The 18,900-nt window shown below is 48.4% G+C and overlaps 1 protein-coding gene across 1 annotated transcript in view; it reads right to left on the reverse strand.

Annotated features, from left to right (window-relative positions):
• The window catches only part of LOC115459561 (nucleoside diphosphate kinase 7-like), a 542,835-nt gene that overhangs the window by 349,423 nt on the left and 174,512 nt on the right, over positions 1-18,900 (reverse strand). The window contains exon 4 of the mRNA XM_030189374.1: positions 18,076-18,186. Coding sequence (XP_030045234.1) covers positions 18,076-18,186 — 111 coding nt within the window. The remainder of the gene's footprint in view (positions 1-18,075; positions 18,187-18,900) is intronic.

Raw genomic sequence — 18,900 nt, forward strand, 5'->3', positions numbered from 1 at the left:
AGAGGATACACTAAGGAAATGTATCAGATTTTAGAGAAATTCTTCCTACCCCCAGGATACCAAAGAGTAACAGTTTCTGGAATATATAGGGAACTCACTAAGGTGCTGCCGCCTAAACAGTATGAGGAGGTGGCGCAAAGATGGACACGGGATTTGGGAACAACAATTAGTACAACAGAGATTTTAGCAAATATAAGAACAATTAAAGATCATATACAAAGTGCACGACATAGAGAGACCCAATATAGAATAATTACAAGAGCATACTTCTCGCCTAAACAAGCATTTCATGCAGGACTGATCTCGGAATGTAAATGTCCTAAGTGTGATCATATAGATCCGTCTTTAATTCACATGCTATGGGAATGTGAGGAGGTGGAACGATTTTGGCGACATATACAGAACTATTGTGCATACCTATTGAATAAGCAGATACGATTGACACCTTCAGGTAGTCTATTGGGAACTAGAGGACATGAGCCTACGCTTCGATGCTGGGAGCGTAAATTCTTATATAAAGCCTGTATAATAGGGAAACATTGTATCATGCAACGTTGGTTGGCAACGGAGGCCCCATCCTATTGGCAATGGCGAAATAGTCTACATATGTTGGTCCTATGGGAAGCGAAAGATAGTAGGGGTTCGCTTCGACGGACCAAGGAGTTCTGGGCAATATGGGAACCTTATATTCAAACCCTTCATTATCGAATACGAAGTTTAGTGATAAATAATACACATGGATAGATTTGAGATAATTACGGATGTGATGAAATATGAAATATTATAGCCTGGATGTTACTGTAAGGAGACTGGATTGAAAGGAAAGGGGGGAGGAGGAAGGGGGGAGGGAGTAAAAGGGGACTAAAAAAGAAGGGGGAATTAGATTAATGCTGATGATGATAGATATCATATAGATATACATAGACATAATGATATATAGAATATAAGCCACATGTTTGATGTTACTGATATAATTCAAAACGATATATCACCAATAATAAAGTTGAAGGGGGGGATAATATAATGAGGTGGGGGGGATGAAAAGATAAAAGAATGATGACTGAATATATTGGAATGTTTATTGTAAGAAGTTGACGTTATTATATTGTACACACTTGTAGGGTACATGTATAATGTTTTCTATGCTGTCATTAATAAAAAATATTGAAACTAAAAGAACGTATAAACTTCAAAGCCCACACAATGATCCACAAGATCCTCAATGGTGAATCCCAAGCTACATGTCCAACCTGATCAATCTTCCAGCCAGGAATTGGTCCAAATCTTCTTGAACATATCTCAAGCTTCATCTTCCTAACTGCAAAGGCCTCAAATACAAAACCTACTACGCATCCAACTTCTCTGTTATAGGTAGCTAACTCTGGAACGCCATACCTCAACACTTCCGAAAAACCAATGAATACCTACCCTTCCGAAAACTGCTGAAGACTTACCTCTTCAAACAAGTCTACCCAAATGACAAATCCTAAACCCCGATCCTAAGTCACACCACCAGCACCACCCACACTCCAATTCTCTCCCCACACCTATCACTTTTGTCCTACTCTATGTAACTCTATCATCTGTGCGACACTCTGTCCCATACTTTGTATTATCTCTGTTATACTTTGTACCATACATGTAAGCCGCACTGAACCTGCTATTGAGCGGGAAAGAGCGGGGTATAAATGCCACAAATAAATAAATAAATAAATAAATAATCGTTTCAATAAACCACTTCTTTTTATTATTTTTATTTGTTCTGCTTTTTTATGTCACTTGTATCTGAGCAGATCTATTAGTACCTCTAGTTTGTTTATTTTTGAATGTCAATGCTGGGTATGGTGATATTTGGACTGATTTTAAATTGCCAACTGAAAAGAAGGTAGAAGGTGTGATTTCGGCATTGACTCCAACTAGATCATTGGTGGATCCTTGTTCTACAGTAGTAGGAAAATGTGGGATATAAATGCTGCTATAAATACATAAATAAAAATAGTTAGGAGTCTAGCTTCTTTTGTACCTCCTGTGATATCTTTGATTGTGAATAAATCTTTGTCTCTGGGAAAGGTGCCTGTAAAGTGTAAGTTATCTACAGTAAAGCCATTCATAAACGGTGGTTCATTGGATGTATCAGTTTTGGGTAACTATAGGCCTATTTCTGTGGTACCTATTGTCATGAAGGTGATTGAAAAATTAGTTCTAAAACAACTGGAAGAATCTGTGGATAGTGTGAAATGTTTGGATAAACATCAGTATGGTTTCTGAGCAGGCCATAGTGTGGAGATTCTACTTTTGTCAACTTTGGATGTGATTAGAAGGGGAAATGATAAAGGATTGACTTTCTGTTTTGTATCACTGGATGTGTCAGCAGCTTTTGATATGCTTTATGTGGCTATATTGTTGTCTCGATTGATGGAGATTGAGGTAGGGAGTACTATTTGGAATTGGTTATCTTCCTATTTGAAAGGAGGTCTTTTCAAGTGCTTAGTAAAGGACAGACATCTCAAGTTGTGACATTATCTAACGGAGTCCTGAAGGGCTCAGCTCTTTCTGCCTTATTATTTAACATGTATATGTTACCATTGGGTGAGGTTTTTTCTAATTTACAGGTAGAATATAGGATATATGCTGATGATATTCTTTTTTCTTTCCAATACAGAGAGGAATGTCAGGGTTATGCAGTAAGTTACACAAATGTATGATTGCAGTTCAGCAATGGATGAATTCTCACCAACTTGTTTTGAATTTGAAAAAAAAATCTGAATTGATATTTGTTGGGAATGATGAGTTTTTCATGCAATGTAAGTCTGTATGTGTGGGAGATTTGGTATTGGAAGTCAAAGATAGCATGAGGGTGCTTGGCATGATCATATATTCCCAGTTATCTATGCAAGATCAAGTGTTGTCACCTATTAGATCTGTTGGGCTTTTTTTTAGCTCCATCTTTTGAATAGGTTGAAACCAATGTTATCAAAGTATGATTTTTAGGTCTGTTGTGCAGAGTATGATGATCTCTCAAACTGATTTTTGTAATGCTGTGTATATGGGTATGCAAAATTTAGGGTACAGGCGCTACACACAATTCAGAATGCCATGGCTCAATAGTTTAGTTACTCCACTCCTGGAAATATCCTTGCAGTGGTCCTAGACAAATTAATTGAACATTTTCAGCAAAAATGAATGGGGATGCTGTGATAGAGACAGGAAACTAATAAGGAACATTCAGTTGCCATAGCAACCTAAACTGAAATAGAGGTTAGTAGCTTCTTCATAAAGGCCTGGCTTTGGACCTTTCTAGCGCAGAGTATTACACCAAGTAGGAAATGAATGTCTTGCAATCATACAGGAATGGAAGTTGATGTCTGTGCTGGTTCTAAACTTAAGAATCTCTGAACTGGATGGTTTGTAAAGAACTGGGTGTGCAACAATGAGCTGAATAGGGTCTGCACAGAATGGATTAGATTTATTAGCTTGATATACTGCTTAATACGAAAGTTTTAAAGCGGTGTACTGGTATTCTGTTCCCACCAGAAATATGAGGTAACTACTTATGCAGAGACAATGGTGCTGGAGTTTTTTCAAACTTTTTGTGCTTTGAAGTGACATCATAATTATGGTGTTCTGCAATTAGATAATGGCGCTTTGGATCTGCTTTTGAACCATGTGGCTTGGGAGGCTGTTCCTGCTCAAAACTGTGCAACTGCACTGAAGATGTCTATGTTTTCAGTTGAGAAATCTCAGTTGAGACAGGTGCCTTCAGAAAATGAAGATACATACCTGTAGCAGGTATTTTCTGAGGACAGCAGGCTGATTGTTCTCACGAATGGGTGACGTCCACGGCAGCCCCGAGACTGGAATCTACCTAGCAACAGAAGATTGCTAGAGCCTTCGATCGCGCGCGCACAACCATCAGGCCCCCGCCTGTCGCACAAGAGTCCCGTCAGTTTGATAACAAGCAAAGAAAAGGAAAGACAACTCCAAAGGGGAGGTGGGCGGGTATGTGAGAACAATCAGCCGACTGTCCTCGGAGAATACCTGCTACAGGTATGTATCTTCATTTTCTCCGAGGACAAGTAGGTTGCTTGTTCTCATGAAGGTAAAATTATGTATCATACCTGATAATTTTCTTTCCATTAATCATAGCTGATCAATCCATAGACTGGTGGGTTGTGTCCATCTACCAGCAGGTGGAGATAGAGAGCAATCCTTTTGCCTCCCTATATGTGGTCATGTGCTGCCGGAAACTCCTCAGTATGTCGATATCCAAGCTCCATCCGCAGGACTCAGCACTTAGAGAATTACACCCACAAAGGGACACTCTGCCCAGCTCACCACCGCCGAAACGGGGGAGGGGAATTAACCCAGCTCATCCCCACACAAGTGGGGGAGGGGAATCCGTCCAGCTCATCCCCGCAGAGCGGGGGAGGGACACCACCCCGCCGATGCGGGGGGATCTGGCTTATCCTGCAACCGCAACCGCGGGAGGAGCTGACTGACCCTAACACCGCCGAAGCGGGAGGGGTACAAAGCTGCCCTACAGCCGCACGAAGCGGGAGGGAGCGCCGGCAGAATTTATGTCTCAATCCAGCCCCGTAAAACGGAGGGGAGAGGAATGCAGCAGCTCACTGTAACACAAACTCGTCTCAACTCTTGAAGGATCCAATTGAAAAAACTTGAACACGAAGTCCTCCTGAAGTAACTGAAGACTAAACTTGAACCTGAAATGCAACCAGAATAAAAACAGTACAGATATCTGGGAGGGGCTATGGATTGATCAGCTATGATTAATGGAAAGAAAATTATCAGGTATGATACATAATTTTACCTTCCATATCATCATGCTGATCAATCCATAGACTGGTGGGATGTACCGAAGCAGTACTCACCCAGGGCGGGACATAGAAATCCCTGACCGCAACACTGAAGCTCCAAACCGGGCCTCCGCCCGAGCAGCCACAGTCAAGCGGTAATGCCTGGAGAAGGTATGGGCCGATGCCCAAGTTGCCGCCTTGCATATCTCTTCCAAGGAGACGGACCCGGCCTCTGCCATCGAGGCCGCCTGAGCTCTAGTGGAGTGAGCCTTCAGCTGAATAGGCAGCACCTTACCCGCGGCCACATAAGCCGCTGCAATGGCTTCCTTGACCCATCTTGCCACTGTAGGCTTAGCAGCCTGCAGACCCTTACGAGGACCTGCAAACAGGACAAACAGATGATCCGATTTCCGGAAATCATTGGTCACTTCCAAGTATCTGATGATGACTCGTCTCACATCCAGGAAATTTGAGAGCAGAGTATTCCTCTGGGTAGTCCTCCCTACGAAAGGAAGGGAGACAGAGCTGCTGATTCACATGGAAGCGAGAAACAATCTTGGGCAGGAAGGAAGGCACTGTGCGAATAGTCACTCCTGCCTCAGTGAACTGCAGAAAAGGCTCTCGACATGAGAGTGCCTGGAGCTCGGAAACTCTTCTGGCTGAAGTAATAGCCACCAAAAAGACCGCTTTCAACGTCAGGTCTTTCAGATATGCCCTCGAGAAGGGTTCAAAAGGCGGCTTCTGCAAGGCTCTTATCACCAGGTTGAGATTCCACGCAGGCACCACTGAGTGCAGAGGAGGGCGCAGGTGATTAACTCCCTTGAGAAAACGTACCACATCTGGCTGCGAAGCCAGGGAAGCACCCTTCAGGCGGCCCCTGAAGCAAGCCAGAGCCGCTACCTGGACTTTAAGGGAACTGAGCGACAGGCCTTTCTCCAGTCCTTCTTGCAGGAACGCCAGCACTGAAGAAATTGGAGCAGTGAAGGGAGAAAGTGAGCCTGCTTCACACCACGCTGCAAAGGTACGCCAAACTCTAGCGTAAGCAGTAGAAGTAGAGCGCTTCCTCGCTCTCAGCATAGTGGTGATGACCTTGTCTGAGAAGCCCTTCTTCCTCAGACGCTGCCGCTCAATAGCCAGGCCGTAAGACCAAAGGGGGAGGGATCCTCCATCACCACGGGACCCTGATGCAACAGGCCCTGCTCCACTGGCAGCCGCAGAGGGTCGTCCACTGAGAGCCTGATCAAGTCCGCATACCAGGGACGTCTGGGCCAGTCCGGACCCACCAGGATTATTCGGCCCGGATGCTTTGCCACCCGATCTAGTACCCTGCCCAACATGGGCCAGGGTGGGAACACATAGAGAAGCTCTTGTGTCGGCCACTGTTGGAGAAGAGCATCTACTCCCAGAGATCGAGGGTCCCGTCCTCTGCTGAAAAAGCGCGGCACTTGGCAATTGGCCGATGACGCCATCAGATCTAGGCTCGGCTGGCACCAGCGCTTCGTGATGTCCAAGAACGCCTGAGCCGATAACTGCCACTCTCCGGGATCCAAGGTATGGCGACTGAGAAAGTCCGCCTTGACATTCATGACTCCGGCAATGTGGGCCGCTGACAGCTGTTCCAGGTTCGCTTCCGCCCACTGGCATAGATTCATGGCTTCCTTGGCTAGAGGGGCGCTCTTGGTACCTCCCTGGCGGTTGACATAGGCCACAAGCCGTGGCATTGTCCGACAGGACCCGTACTGGCTTCAACGCCAGTACCGGGAGGAACTCCAAAAGCGCCAACCGAATGGCTCTGAGTTCCAGGAGGTTGATAGACCACTTTGCCTCTGCAGGAGACCAGAGCCCCTGCGCTGTACTTCCCAAGCAGTCGGCTCCCCAGCCCGTCAAAGAGGCGTCCGTCGTGACGACAATCCACTCCGGGGTCACAAGAGGCATCCCTGCAGACAACTTGTCTGTCTGCAGCCACCAGCTCAGCGCCTTGCACACTGCTGGGTCCAAGGGAAGGCGCACAGCATAATCCTCCGACACCGGAGTCCAGCGCTGCAGCAGAGAGTGTTGTAGTGGTCTCATATGAGCCCTGGCCCAGGGCACTACTTCCATTGTGGCCGTCATAGAGCCCAACAGCTGCACATAGTCCCAAGCCCGAAGCGGAGAGGCTACTAGGAACTGGTCCACCTGAGCCTGAAGTTTGACAATCCGATTGTCCGGCAGGAACACTCTGCCTACTTGGGTGTCGAATCGAACTCCCAGATACTCCAGGGACTGAGTCGGGCGCAGCTGGCTTTTCTCCCAGTTGATGATCCACCCCAGGGAGCTCAAAAGAGCAATCACCCGGTCCACAGCTTTGCCGCACTCTGCATAAGAGGGGGCTCGGATCAACCAGTCGTCCAGATAAGGATGGACTTGTACTCCTTCCTTTCGCAGGAAGGCCACGATGACCACCATTACTTTGGAGAAGGTCCGCGGAGCAGTAGCCAACCCGAACGGGAGGGCTCTGAACTGGAAGTGTCGGCCCAGGACTGCAAAACGCAGAAAGCGTTGATGAGGAGGCCAGATGGGAATATGCAAGTACGCTTCCTTGATGTCCAAGGATGCCAGGAACTCCCCTGCCTTCACTGCCGCTATAACAGAGCGGAGAGTCTCCATGCAAAAGTGCCGAACTTTCAAGGCCCGATTGACCCCTTTGAGGTCGAGGATAGGCCGTACAGAACCTCCTTTCTTTGGTACCACAAAGTAAATGGAGTAACATCCCTTGCCAAGCTGATTTTCTGGCACCGGAACGACCGCACCCAGGCGGATCAGATTGTCCAAGGTCTGCTGCACTGCCACAGCTTTGACCGGAGACTTGCAGGGAGAGAGTACAAACCCGTCTCTTAAGGGTCGGCAGAACTCTAGCTTGTAGCCGTCTCTGATTACTTCCAGCACCCAAGCGTCTGAAGTTACCCTGGTCCACTCGCCCAGAAACGAGGACAGGCATCCTCCAATCTGCACTGGGCCATAAACCAGGACCCCGTCATTGGGTACGAGACCCTGGGGGAGGACCAGAGGGCGCACCTCGGGGACGGCGGTCTCTGCGAAAGGAATGCTGCTTGGGGGAGAAGTTCCTCTTGAAGGAAGAGGGGGCAGAGGAGCCCGACTTGCCCGGGCGGTACCGACGGGCTTCCTGAAACCGTCCTCTGGAGATACCGGGGCGAGCACTGGCCCGAGCCCTGACCTCTGGTAACCTCTTGCCCTTAGACGTGCCGAGATCGGTCACAATTTTGTCCAGCTCGACCCCAAAGAGCAGCTTGCCTTTAAAAGGCAACTTAGCCAGGCGGGACTTAGAGGCGTGGTCAGCAGACCAATGTTTCAGCCAAAGCCACCGCCGCGCAGAGACTGTCTGAGTCATACCTTTAGCCGAGGCTCTCAAGACATCATACAGTAAGTCTGCCAAATAAGCCAAGCCCGATTCCAGGACCGGCCAATCAGCCCTCAAGGAAGGATCCGAGGGGGAAGCCCGCTGCACAATCGTCAGGCACGCCCTGGCCACATAGGAGCCGCAAACTGAGGCCTGCAAACTTAAGGCAGCCGCCTCGAAGGACGACCTTAAGGCCGCCTCCAATCTTCTGTCTTGGGCGTCCTTTAGGGCCGTGCCAGCTTCCACCGGCAACGCCGTTTTCTTAGTCACCGCAGTGATTAAAGAATCCACGGTAGGCCAAAGAAAGGCCTCCCGTTCACTTTCAGGCAAAGGATAGAGGCGGGACATAGCCCTAGCCACTTTAAGGCTCGCTTCCGGGACATCCCATTGAGCCGAAATTAAGGTGTGCATGGCATCATGCACGTGGAAGGTTCTAGGCGGGCGCTTCGTCCCCAGCATAATGGCGGAGCCAACAGGGGCTGAGGGAGAGACGTCCTCCGGAGAGGAAATCTTCAAAATGCTCATGGCCTGCACTAACAGGTTGGGCAAATCCTCTGAGCGAAAGATCCGCGCTGCAGAGGGGTCATCCGCTCCATCCGAGCGGGAATCCGTCTCCTCCAAGGAATCCCCAAAGGACCGTTGGGAGAACTCAGATACGCTGCCCTCATCTACATCAGAGGAAACAGAGTCCTCTAAGGCCTGGGAATCCACCCGAGGGCGTTTACTTCCGGGGGCCTCAACCCCTTTATCGGACAAGGGAGAAGGGGCAGCGTTTTGCATAAGGAAGGCCTGATGCAGCAGCAAAATAAACTCAGGGGAGAAACCCCCCAGACTGTGCACTTCAGCAGCCTGGGCCACAGCCCTAGACGCACCCTCAACCGGCGCTCGCAAGAGCGGGGGAGAAACATGCTGCGCATCCAAGATGGCGTCCGGCGCGACACTCCGCGAAGGAGCCGCGCGGGAAGAACGGCGTTTAACTTTAGCCGCTTTTTTGCCGTCGCCCAAATCAAGGGCGGCCACAGCATTAACGTCTCCCAGCTCAAGGGCGGCCCAAGAAGAAGCCGTCCGAGCAGAGTGGTCGGCCAAGATGGCGGAGGCGAGCAGCGGGGGATGGGCGTTTATGGCGGGAAAAACCGCCGCACCGGAGGAAGACCCGGGGCACTGACCGGCCTCCGAACTGAAACCCAACAAGGGCGAATCAGACTTTAAGACCCCCGCATCCCCGCTAGAAGCGCACACGCGGTCCGGGGAGCGATTCTTCGCGCCCTTGCCCTCCGACGCCATAGGCCACGTGGAGATCAATCGGGGAACCCCCTGCCCGCTATAAAAAGGTAAAAATTACCTGCTTCTCGCTCCGAGCTGTAACGACCTGGTGTCCCAGTGAGTAGCTGCAATAAACGTTTAAATAAACGTCGAAATAAACGCCTTTAAGGACGTCCAAAATTTTTTTTTTTTTAACGGAGCCAGCGGGAGGGGGGAGAAAAGGAGGGACCTGGCGCCACCAGATTTGCACTTGCTCAAGAAGAGCCCTCAACCCCAGGTACTCAACAAAACCTAAAAATTAGGCTTGGAGACCTAGCCAGAGCTGCTGCTGTGTGTGACCACCACCTGCTGAGATAGAGAACATACTGAGGAGTTTCCGGCAGCACATGACCACATATAGGGAGGCAAAAGGATTGCTCTCTATCTCCACCTGCTGGTAGATGGACACAACCCACCAGTTTTTCTTGAGAAATCCACCTTTTTTACAGATTAACTGGCTGTGCTGCAGCTCTGTCTGTACATTTTAGACTTAGCAGCTCTGTCTCTGAATCTCCCCCACAAATTCAAACTTAGTGGGTGTGACCTGATTCTCTGTTAGAGGGGCAGCCTTCTATACCAGTTTTTCTTGAGAAATCCACCTTTTTTACAGATTAACTGGCTGTGCTGCAGCTCTGTCTGTACATTTTAGACTTAGCAGCTCTGTCTCTGAATCTCCCCCACAAATTCAAACTTAGTGGGTGTGACCTGATTCTCTGTTAGAGGGGCAGCCTTCTATACCAGTTTTTCTTGAGAAATCCACCTTTTTTACAGATTAACTGGCTGTGCTGCAGCTCTGTCTGTACATTTTAGACTTAGATCCCTCCCACCCACCCCTAGGGTGATAGTTCTTATATACCCTCCCAAGCAACCTAATCTGCCTGCAGATAACTGCTCTGTCTCTGTGTTCAGACTCTTCACCTCCTTTCCTCCCACATTTTTCAAACATAGTGGATGTGACTTGTTCTTACTGGGCAGTGCCTACCTGCCTGCTGCCTACCATTCCAGTTTTAAGCCTCTAATCCAGCTCTGCCGTTCTATCTATCGCTTAACACCTCAGTCACTACATATATACCCGTAACACCTCAGTTACTACTTATGGCCCCTTTACACATTCTCTTCCTTGCCCTGTCCCTTCCTAATCTTTTTCCCCTCCCCCTACCGCTGTCTACCACTGGAACTCACTGCCCACCCATGTCCTCTCCCATCTTGCTCACTACTGCAATACCCTACTCACCCCCGTCCCTCACCACCTCACCATCTCTCCTGTCCCCCTCCTCCTTCCTAGCTCTCAACCTTCAACATTTCCTTCCTGCCATTAACCCATCCCCATTCCTCCTAAGCGCATCCCGTCTTCGTCGCCTTCGTCGCCCTACCTCCCCCACCCTCCTCCGCACTCTCTTGCTCCTCCTCCTGCTATCCGCAGGAGACATCAATCCCAATCCAGGTCCCCCACACCTGTCCTCGTCCTATCCATGCAAACGTTTCCGGGATGTCTCCAATCTCATATCTATTCCCCTCCTCCCCCCCTCTTCCCTCCCCTTCTCATGTGCACTGTGGAATGCCCACTCGGTCTGCAACAAACTTCCCTTCACCCACGATCTCTTCATCTCTCATTCCCTTCACCTGCTTGCCCTAACTGAAACCTGGCTCTCCCCCGACGACTCTGCCTCAGTTGCGGCTCTATGCCATGGAGGCTATCTCTTCTCCCATACTCCCCGCCTAGTTGGCCGTGGAGGAGGCGTCGGGTTACTACTCTCGCCCTCCTGTAGCTTCCAACCCCTCCTCCTACCACAGTCTCACTGCTTCTCATCCTTTGAAGTCCACTCCATCCGTCTATTCTACCCGTTGCCACTCAGAGTGGCAGTCATTTACCGCCCCCCTGATAAATCCCTCCCTTCCTTCCTCACCGACTTCGATGCCTGGCTTTCTGTTTTTCTTGAACCCTCATCTCCATCCCTCATTCTCGGAGACTTCAACATACACGTTGATGACCTGTCCAACTCTCACGCTTCTCAGTTCCTCACTCTAACATCCTCCTTCAACCTCCAGCTATGTTCCACCACCCCTACTCACCGTGATGGCCATTGCCTTGACCTCGTCCTCTCCTCTTCCGGCTCACCCTCCAATTTACACATCTCAGCTCTTCCTGTCTCTGATCATCACCTGATCACCTTCACACTTCTTCACCCTCCCCCTCAGCCCCGCCCAACATTAACCACTACTTCCAGGAATCTCCAGATTATTGACCCTCCCACCTTATCATCTAGTATTTCTAATCTCCTCCCCTCCATCATGTCCTCCGAGTCTGTTGACGAGGCTGTCTCCGCTTACAATGCCACTCTCTCCTCTGCTCTGGACACCCTTGCACCATCCACCTCCCGTCCCACAAGGCGTACTAATCCCCAGCCCTGGCTGACCCCTTGCATCCGTTACCTTCGCTCCTGCGCCCGATCTGCTGAACGCCTCTGGAGGAAATCTCGCACCCATTCAGATTTCCTTCACTACAAATTCATGCTATCCTCCTTCCAGTCCTCACTATTCCTTGCCAAACAGGACTATTACACCCAATTGACTAATTCTCTCAGCTCTAACCCTCGTCGTCTCTTCGCCACCCTTAACTCCCTCCTCAAAGTGCCCTCCGCTCCCACCCCCTCGTCACTCTCTCCTCAATCACTGGCTGACTACTTCCGCGACAAGGTGCAAAAGATCAACCTTGAGTTCACTACCAAGCCACCTCCTCCTCTTCACCCTTCAACCCTCTCCCTCAACCAACCAACCCAGACCTCCTTCTCCTCCTTTCCTAATATCTCCGAGGAGGAAACCGCCCGCCTTCTTTCCTCCTCAAAATGCACCACTTGTTCCTCTGATCCCATCCCCACCAACTTACTTAACACCATCTCTCCTACTATCACCCCCTCCATCTGTCATATCCTCAACCTCTCTCTCTCCACTGCAACTGTCCCCGACACCTTCAAGCATGCTGTAGTCACGCCACTCCTCAAAAAACCATCACTAGACCCTACCTGTCCCTCCAACTACCGCCCCATCTCCCTCCTACCCTTCCTCTCCAAGACACTTGAGCGCGCAGTCCACAGCCGCTGCCTTGATTTTCTCTCCTCTCATGCCATCCTTGATCCGCTTCAATCCGGTTTTCGCCCTCTTCACTCGACAGAAACAGCACTTTCTAAAGTCTGTAATGACCTGTTCCTTGCCAAATCCAGAGGCCACTACTCCATCCTCATCCTCCTGGATCTATCCGCCGCTTTTGACACTGTCAATCATGACTTACTTCTTGCCACACTGTCCTCATTTGGGTTCCAGGGCTCTGTCCTCTCCTGGTTCTCCTCCTATCTCTCCCACCGCACCTTCAAAGTTCACTCTCATGGATCTTCCTCCACCCCCATCCCCTTATCTGTTGGTGTTCCCCAGGGATCGGTCCTTGGACCCCTTCTCTTCTCAATCTACACCTCTACCCTGGGCTCCCTGATCTCATGGTTTCCAGTATCATCTCTATGCTGATGACACCCAACTGTATCTCTCCACACCAGACATCACCGCGGAGACCCAGGCAAAGGTATCGGCCTGCTTATCCGACATTGCTGCCTGGATGTCCAACCGCCACCTGAAACTGAACATGTCCAAGACCGAGCTTATCGTCTTTCCACCAAAACCCACTTCTCCTCTTCCTCCACTTTCTATCTCAGTTGATAACACCCTCATCCTCCCCGTCTCATCTGCCCGCAACCTCGGAGTCATCTTTGACTCCTCTCTCTCCTTCTCTGCGCATATCCAGCAGATAGCCAAGACCTGTCGCTTCTTCCTCTTTAACATCAGCAAAATTCGCCCTTTCCTCTCTGAACACACCACCCGAACTCTCGTCCAGGCTCTCATTACCTCTCGCCTTGACTACTGCAACTTACTCCTCACCGGCCTCCCACTTAGCCATCTATCCCCCCTTCAGTCTGTTCAGAACTCTGCTGCACGTCTCATATTCCGCCAGAACCGATATACTCATATCACCCCTCTCCTCAGGTCACTTCACTGGCTTCCGATCAGATACCGCATTCAATTCAAGCTTCTCCTTCTTACCTACAAATGCACTCAGTCTGCTGCCCCTCGCTACCTCTCTACCCTCATCTCCCCTTACGTTCCCGCCCGTAACCTCCGTTCACAGGATAAATCCCTCCTCTCAGTACCCTTCTCCACCACCGCCAACTCCAGGCTCCGCTCATTCTGCCTCGCCTCACCCTATGCTTGGAACAACCTTCCTGAACCCTTACGCCAAGCCCCCTCCCTGCCCGTCTTCAAGTCTTTGCTTAAAGCCCACCTCTTCAATGCTGCGTTCGGCACCTAACCCTTACCGTTCAGTGAATCCAGACTGCCCCAATTTGACTGCCCCTATCGGACCGACCGTTCACTTGTCTATTAGATTGTAAGCTCTTTGAGCAGGGACTGTCTCTCTTTGTTAAATTGTACAGCGCTGCGTAACCCTAGTAGCGCTCTAGAAATGTTAAGTAGTAGTAGTAGTAGTAGTCTATGGATTGATCAGCATGATGATATGGAATGGGGTATCCCTAGCCCCCAGGCTCACTCAAAACAACAAAGAAAGGTCAATTGGGCCTCACAACGGCGAGGACATAACAAGGATTGACCTATGAAGAACACAACTAACTAAGGGTACAGCCTGGAACAGAAAGAAAATGGGCCTAGGGGAGTGGAGTTGGATTCTAAACCCCGAACAAATTCTGCAGCATCGACTGCCCAAACCGACTGTCATGTCGGGTATCCTGCTGGAGGCAGTAGTGAGATGTGAATGTATGGACTGAAGATCACGTTGCAGCCTTGCAAATCTCGTCTATAGTGGCTGATTTCAAGTGGGCCACTGACGCTGCCATGGCTCTAACACTATGAGCCGTGACATGACCCTCCAGAGTCAGCCCAACTTGGGCGTAAGTGAACCAATTTGCTAGCCAATGTGAAATGGTGACTTTCCCGACAGCCACTCCCCATCTGTTGGGCTCGAAAGAAACAAACATTTGGGCAGACAGTATGAAGGGGCTTGTTCACTCCACATAGAAGGCCAATGCTCTCTTGCAGTCCACTGTGCCGTATTATCGAAACAAGATGGGCGGCCATCTTTCATTTCAATAATACGGTCGGGGACGCCCAAATCTCAACATTTAGGTCAACCTTAGAGATGGTCATGCCTAGAGATGGCCGTCCCCGATTTTCGGCGATAATGGAAACCGAGGACGCCCATCTCAAAAACGACCAAATCCAAGGCATTTGGTCATGGGAGGAGCCAGAATTCATAGTACACTGGTCCCCCTGACATGCCAGGACACCAACCGGGCACCCTAGGGGGCACTGCAGTGGACTTCACAAATTGCTCCTAGGTGCATAGCTCCCTTACCTTGGGTGCTGAGCCCACAAACCCTCCCCCTCCCCCCAAAAAAACCCACTCCCCACAACTATACACCACTACCATAGCCCTTAGGGATGAAGGGGGCACCTAGATGTGGGTACAGTGGGTTTCTGGTGGTTTTTGGAGGGCTGACATTTACCAGCACAAGTATAACAGGTGGGGTGGGGATGGGCCAGGGTCCGCCTGCCTGAAGTGCACTGCACCCACTAAAAACTGCTCCAGGGATCTGCATACTGCTGTGATGGAGCTGGGTATGACATTTGAGGCTGGCATAGAGACTGGAAAAAAATGTTTTTTAATTTTTTTGGGGGGGGTGGGAGGGGGTTGGTGACCACTGGGGGAGCAACTGACTGCAATGCCAAGGCTCCTCAGCTGGTATGCAGATCTGGTGACACTGTTGGTAGATCACCCACTCCAGTTTTCCCCTTCGCCGCGTCTTCTGCGTCAGGGCTCTCTGATCATGGAAGATCCCTCCCCTTTTGATCTTACGGCCTGGCCCTTGAGAAGGTGAAGTTGAGGAGGAAGGGATATTCAGAGCATGTTATCACAACTTTGCTTCAGGCTAAGAAGCAAGCCATGTCCTGGGTGGAGGCTCCTCTAGTTGCTCTGGAATAGAACTGTAGGGCAGCAGCTTGGGCTTCTGTGCACACTTTCATAAAACATTATTGGGTGGATGTGGCAGCTCGTGCAGAGACGGTGTTTAGGGCGTCTGTGCTGGCTGCAGGGGTTTCGGCTCCTCACCCTGTTTAGGTACTGCTTTACTACATCTCGCAAGTCTCTGGATTCATCTGCTGATGATGCTATGGAACAAAAAATTTATATCTTACCTGATAATTTTCTTTCCTTTAGTTGCAGCAGATGAATCCAGAGTCCCACCCTGAGCCAGCTGATGTGCCACGGTCGGAGTCTGTTATTTCTGAAACTCGTTGCTATGCTTTGGTTAGTTCTTTGTTTACAGGTTATGGTTTGCATGGCAAATGAGAAGTCCATTCAATTCCTATGGGCTTCCTCTCAATTGCCGGGTGGGAATCACAAAATAAGGAAATGTAAGCAACTTTTAAAATAAGAATTATAGGCTCATGGAACCAAAGCAATTTTAAACAATCCATAAAAAAATTTATTATGGATCATTTAATATGATAGCACTGTAAAACAAAAGATTTTGTTTCTATTTCCATAAATTCACAGCAAATTTGTTTGATAATAAAAACAACTTTATGATCCACAGTCACAGTGATAGAAAAATGCCATCATTTCAGTCTTGGCTATTCCCCTGCTTCATACTCTCTGCATCTCTAGCTACAACTCTGTATGACTATTATGCAATATGCTTGCTCATATAGCATCTTCAGCTAATATTTACAATACATTTTTCTGTACCGCCCTTCATGGCTGCAACATAGCAGTTCACATAAGCAATTACTATATAAAGGTGAGAAGGTGGGGAGAACCAAGGAAACCACAAATAATATAATGGAGCTACTAAAAATATATATCAAACAAGGAAATCTGTATGTATATTGTTATCTAAAGTACACAACAAACAAGGACTGACAACAGCTAAAAAAAAACTAATGACTTAAGTAGTGAGAAAGAGAACATAAGATAGAGCTTTTCACTGGTGATGAGAGTTGCTCAGAGATGTGTGGGAAAGGTATTTTAGAAAGAAAGTTGGGATATCTAAACTTCCCCTATAATTTTAGAACAGGATCTCCTGAGGAAGAAATACAAGAAAATTTATTCAACACAGATACATAAAATCAGCATACAACTTTCCTCTAACCACACAACATAGCCATGTTTCGCCATCTTGAGGGCTGGGGCAGGGGCTTAACATGAAACCAGCAGGATCAGTCCAATGTTTTCCTTGTCTGGTTAGTGCACAGTAGCACAAAGAATAAAGCTCCCAAACAGCGAGCTGTCTTTCCCAAGCAGCTGCAGCCTGACACATAGGCTGCTTACAAAAGCAAATGTTCATATTGCTGTTCCCGACCCCTGCCCTATGTCCAAGTTCCCTCCCGATCTCCCCTTTTCTATGATCCTCTTTCTGACCCCCCCCCCCCCCCCCAATACAACCCTGCCCTGGAACAAATAGCTGTGCACCTTCAAGATCTACCCTCACCCACCCATCAATCCCACTCCCCCAGCCCATAAGGACCAACTTTCATGACAGATATCCCATTACAATATCCCCAAGTGGCAGCGGTCCCTATCCGCTGCTGCCCGGAACAGTGCCAGGATTTAAGACGGCACCCCTGCCTTTGAACACTGCTGGAAGGAAGAGGCACCAGGATCTAAGATGGTGTCAGTGCCATCTTGGGTCCTGAAGCCCTACTGTTCAGAAGCACAAAAGAACTGCTGCTGTTTGGGGACGCTGTAATGGGATATCTGCTATGCAAGCAGAGCCTAGTGGGTAGGTGAGGGTAGGGTTTGAGGGTGCCACAGCTCGTTTTGTCTGGGTTAGGATGTACATAGGCGGAGATCAGAATGCACGGAGGGGGAAGGTTGAGAGATTGGACAAAAGGAGGGAGGTCAAGAGGGAGATTAGAACTGTTGGGGAGAGGTGAGGTGGGGCTTTGGACCTGCTTGGGAGCCCAAGAGGGGGGACATGGGTTTGGGAGGGCACCGCCATGGAATATGGGGTTATATGGGCTCTACATTCCCCTCTGTGCAGATGCTAGGCATACTTCCTGTATGTACCACACAGGCTTTGCATTTATGCTGTGCTCACTACAAAACACAACACAGGGTAAGTGTAAACAGTTACTGATCCTTTTAGTAAGGATCCACTGGACATTGAAGGTAGCAGTTCTGTTGACCTTTATGGATGTGGAAGTTCCTTCCCCTTCTGCAATGGGGAATAAACATCCATATTTCTGGCCCACCAAAGTCCCGTATAATATGCCCAGACCATACCCCCTTGCCAGATGCATTTTCTTCAATTTTAGATTTTCCTATCCTGTTTTTCTAAAATCAGGATTTGGATGTCCATATAATATGAAGCTCTAAGTTCTAGTTTATGAACATCTAAAACACGAATAGTGCTTCTAAAATGAGCATCATTCTGAGGACTGAAGATGCAATATATGAACATGTGACAGTCATATTTGTACAAGATCACATTACCAATTACTTACCGTGTTAATGCTACCATTTTGGCTTTCGTTATTGTAAGACCAGAACTGAGAACCAGGTCAATTATTTCTCCCATCTTGAGGACTCCATCAGGTTTAATCAAAGCTAGAGTTCTAAGGGAAAAAGTCAGAAACCACTTTTTAAAATGCATACTAATTTGATACTACTTTTCATTGTTCAAAAAACACAACTACCTGGGTTGAACAAGTTCCTGGAGAAAAAGTTTATAAACCATTATTAATAAGATAGACTGGGGCAAAGCCACTGCTTATCCCTAGGTGTAGACACCATGTAATCTCTTTGGGATTGTCAAGAATTTGTGACCTTGATTAGCCACTGCTGGAAACAAGATACTGAGCTTGATCTATTGGCTTGATCCATTGGTCTAACCCAGTATGGCAGTTCTTATGTTCTTACATATACTTATCTCAATATTCAAACCATTTAACCACATTTGTGAGATGGAGGTTAGCTGGATGTTTTGGGATTGTATGAATGTGACATAACTACTGGTGTTTTCTTTGGGGTCCAACTGTCATGGGTGGGCTAGGGGAGGACTGAATGCATAATATGGTGACCTATGAGGGGTTAAGGAGACAAAGATACAAGGGGAGAGGGGGTAGGGAGGGTTGGAGAGGGAAGGGGATTATTTTTTACTGCTGTAATTGCCTATTGCTCATGTTTGTTCTATTCTTACTGTACACCGCCTGAGTGAATTCCTTCAAAAAGGCGTTAAATAAATCCTAATAAATAAAATAAATAACTAAATTTTGTGGGGGCATGCACACAGGGGTAGCTGTATGAAAGTCCTACAATCTAAGATTGAA

Source organism: Microcaecilia unicolor, unplaced genomic scaffold (assembly GCF_901765095.1).
Source record: "Microcaecilia unicolor unplaced genomic scaffold, aMicUni1.1, whole genome shotgun sequence".
In the NCBI taxonomy this organism is placed as follows: domain Eukaryota; kingdom Metazoa; phylum Chordata; class Amphibia; order Gymnophiona; family Siphonopidae; genus Microcaecilia; species Microcaecilia unicolor.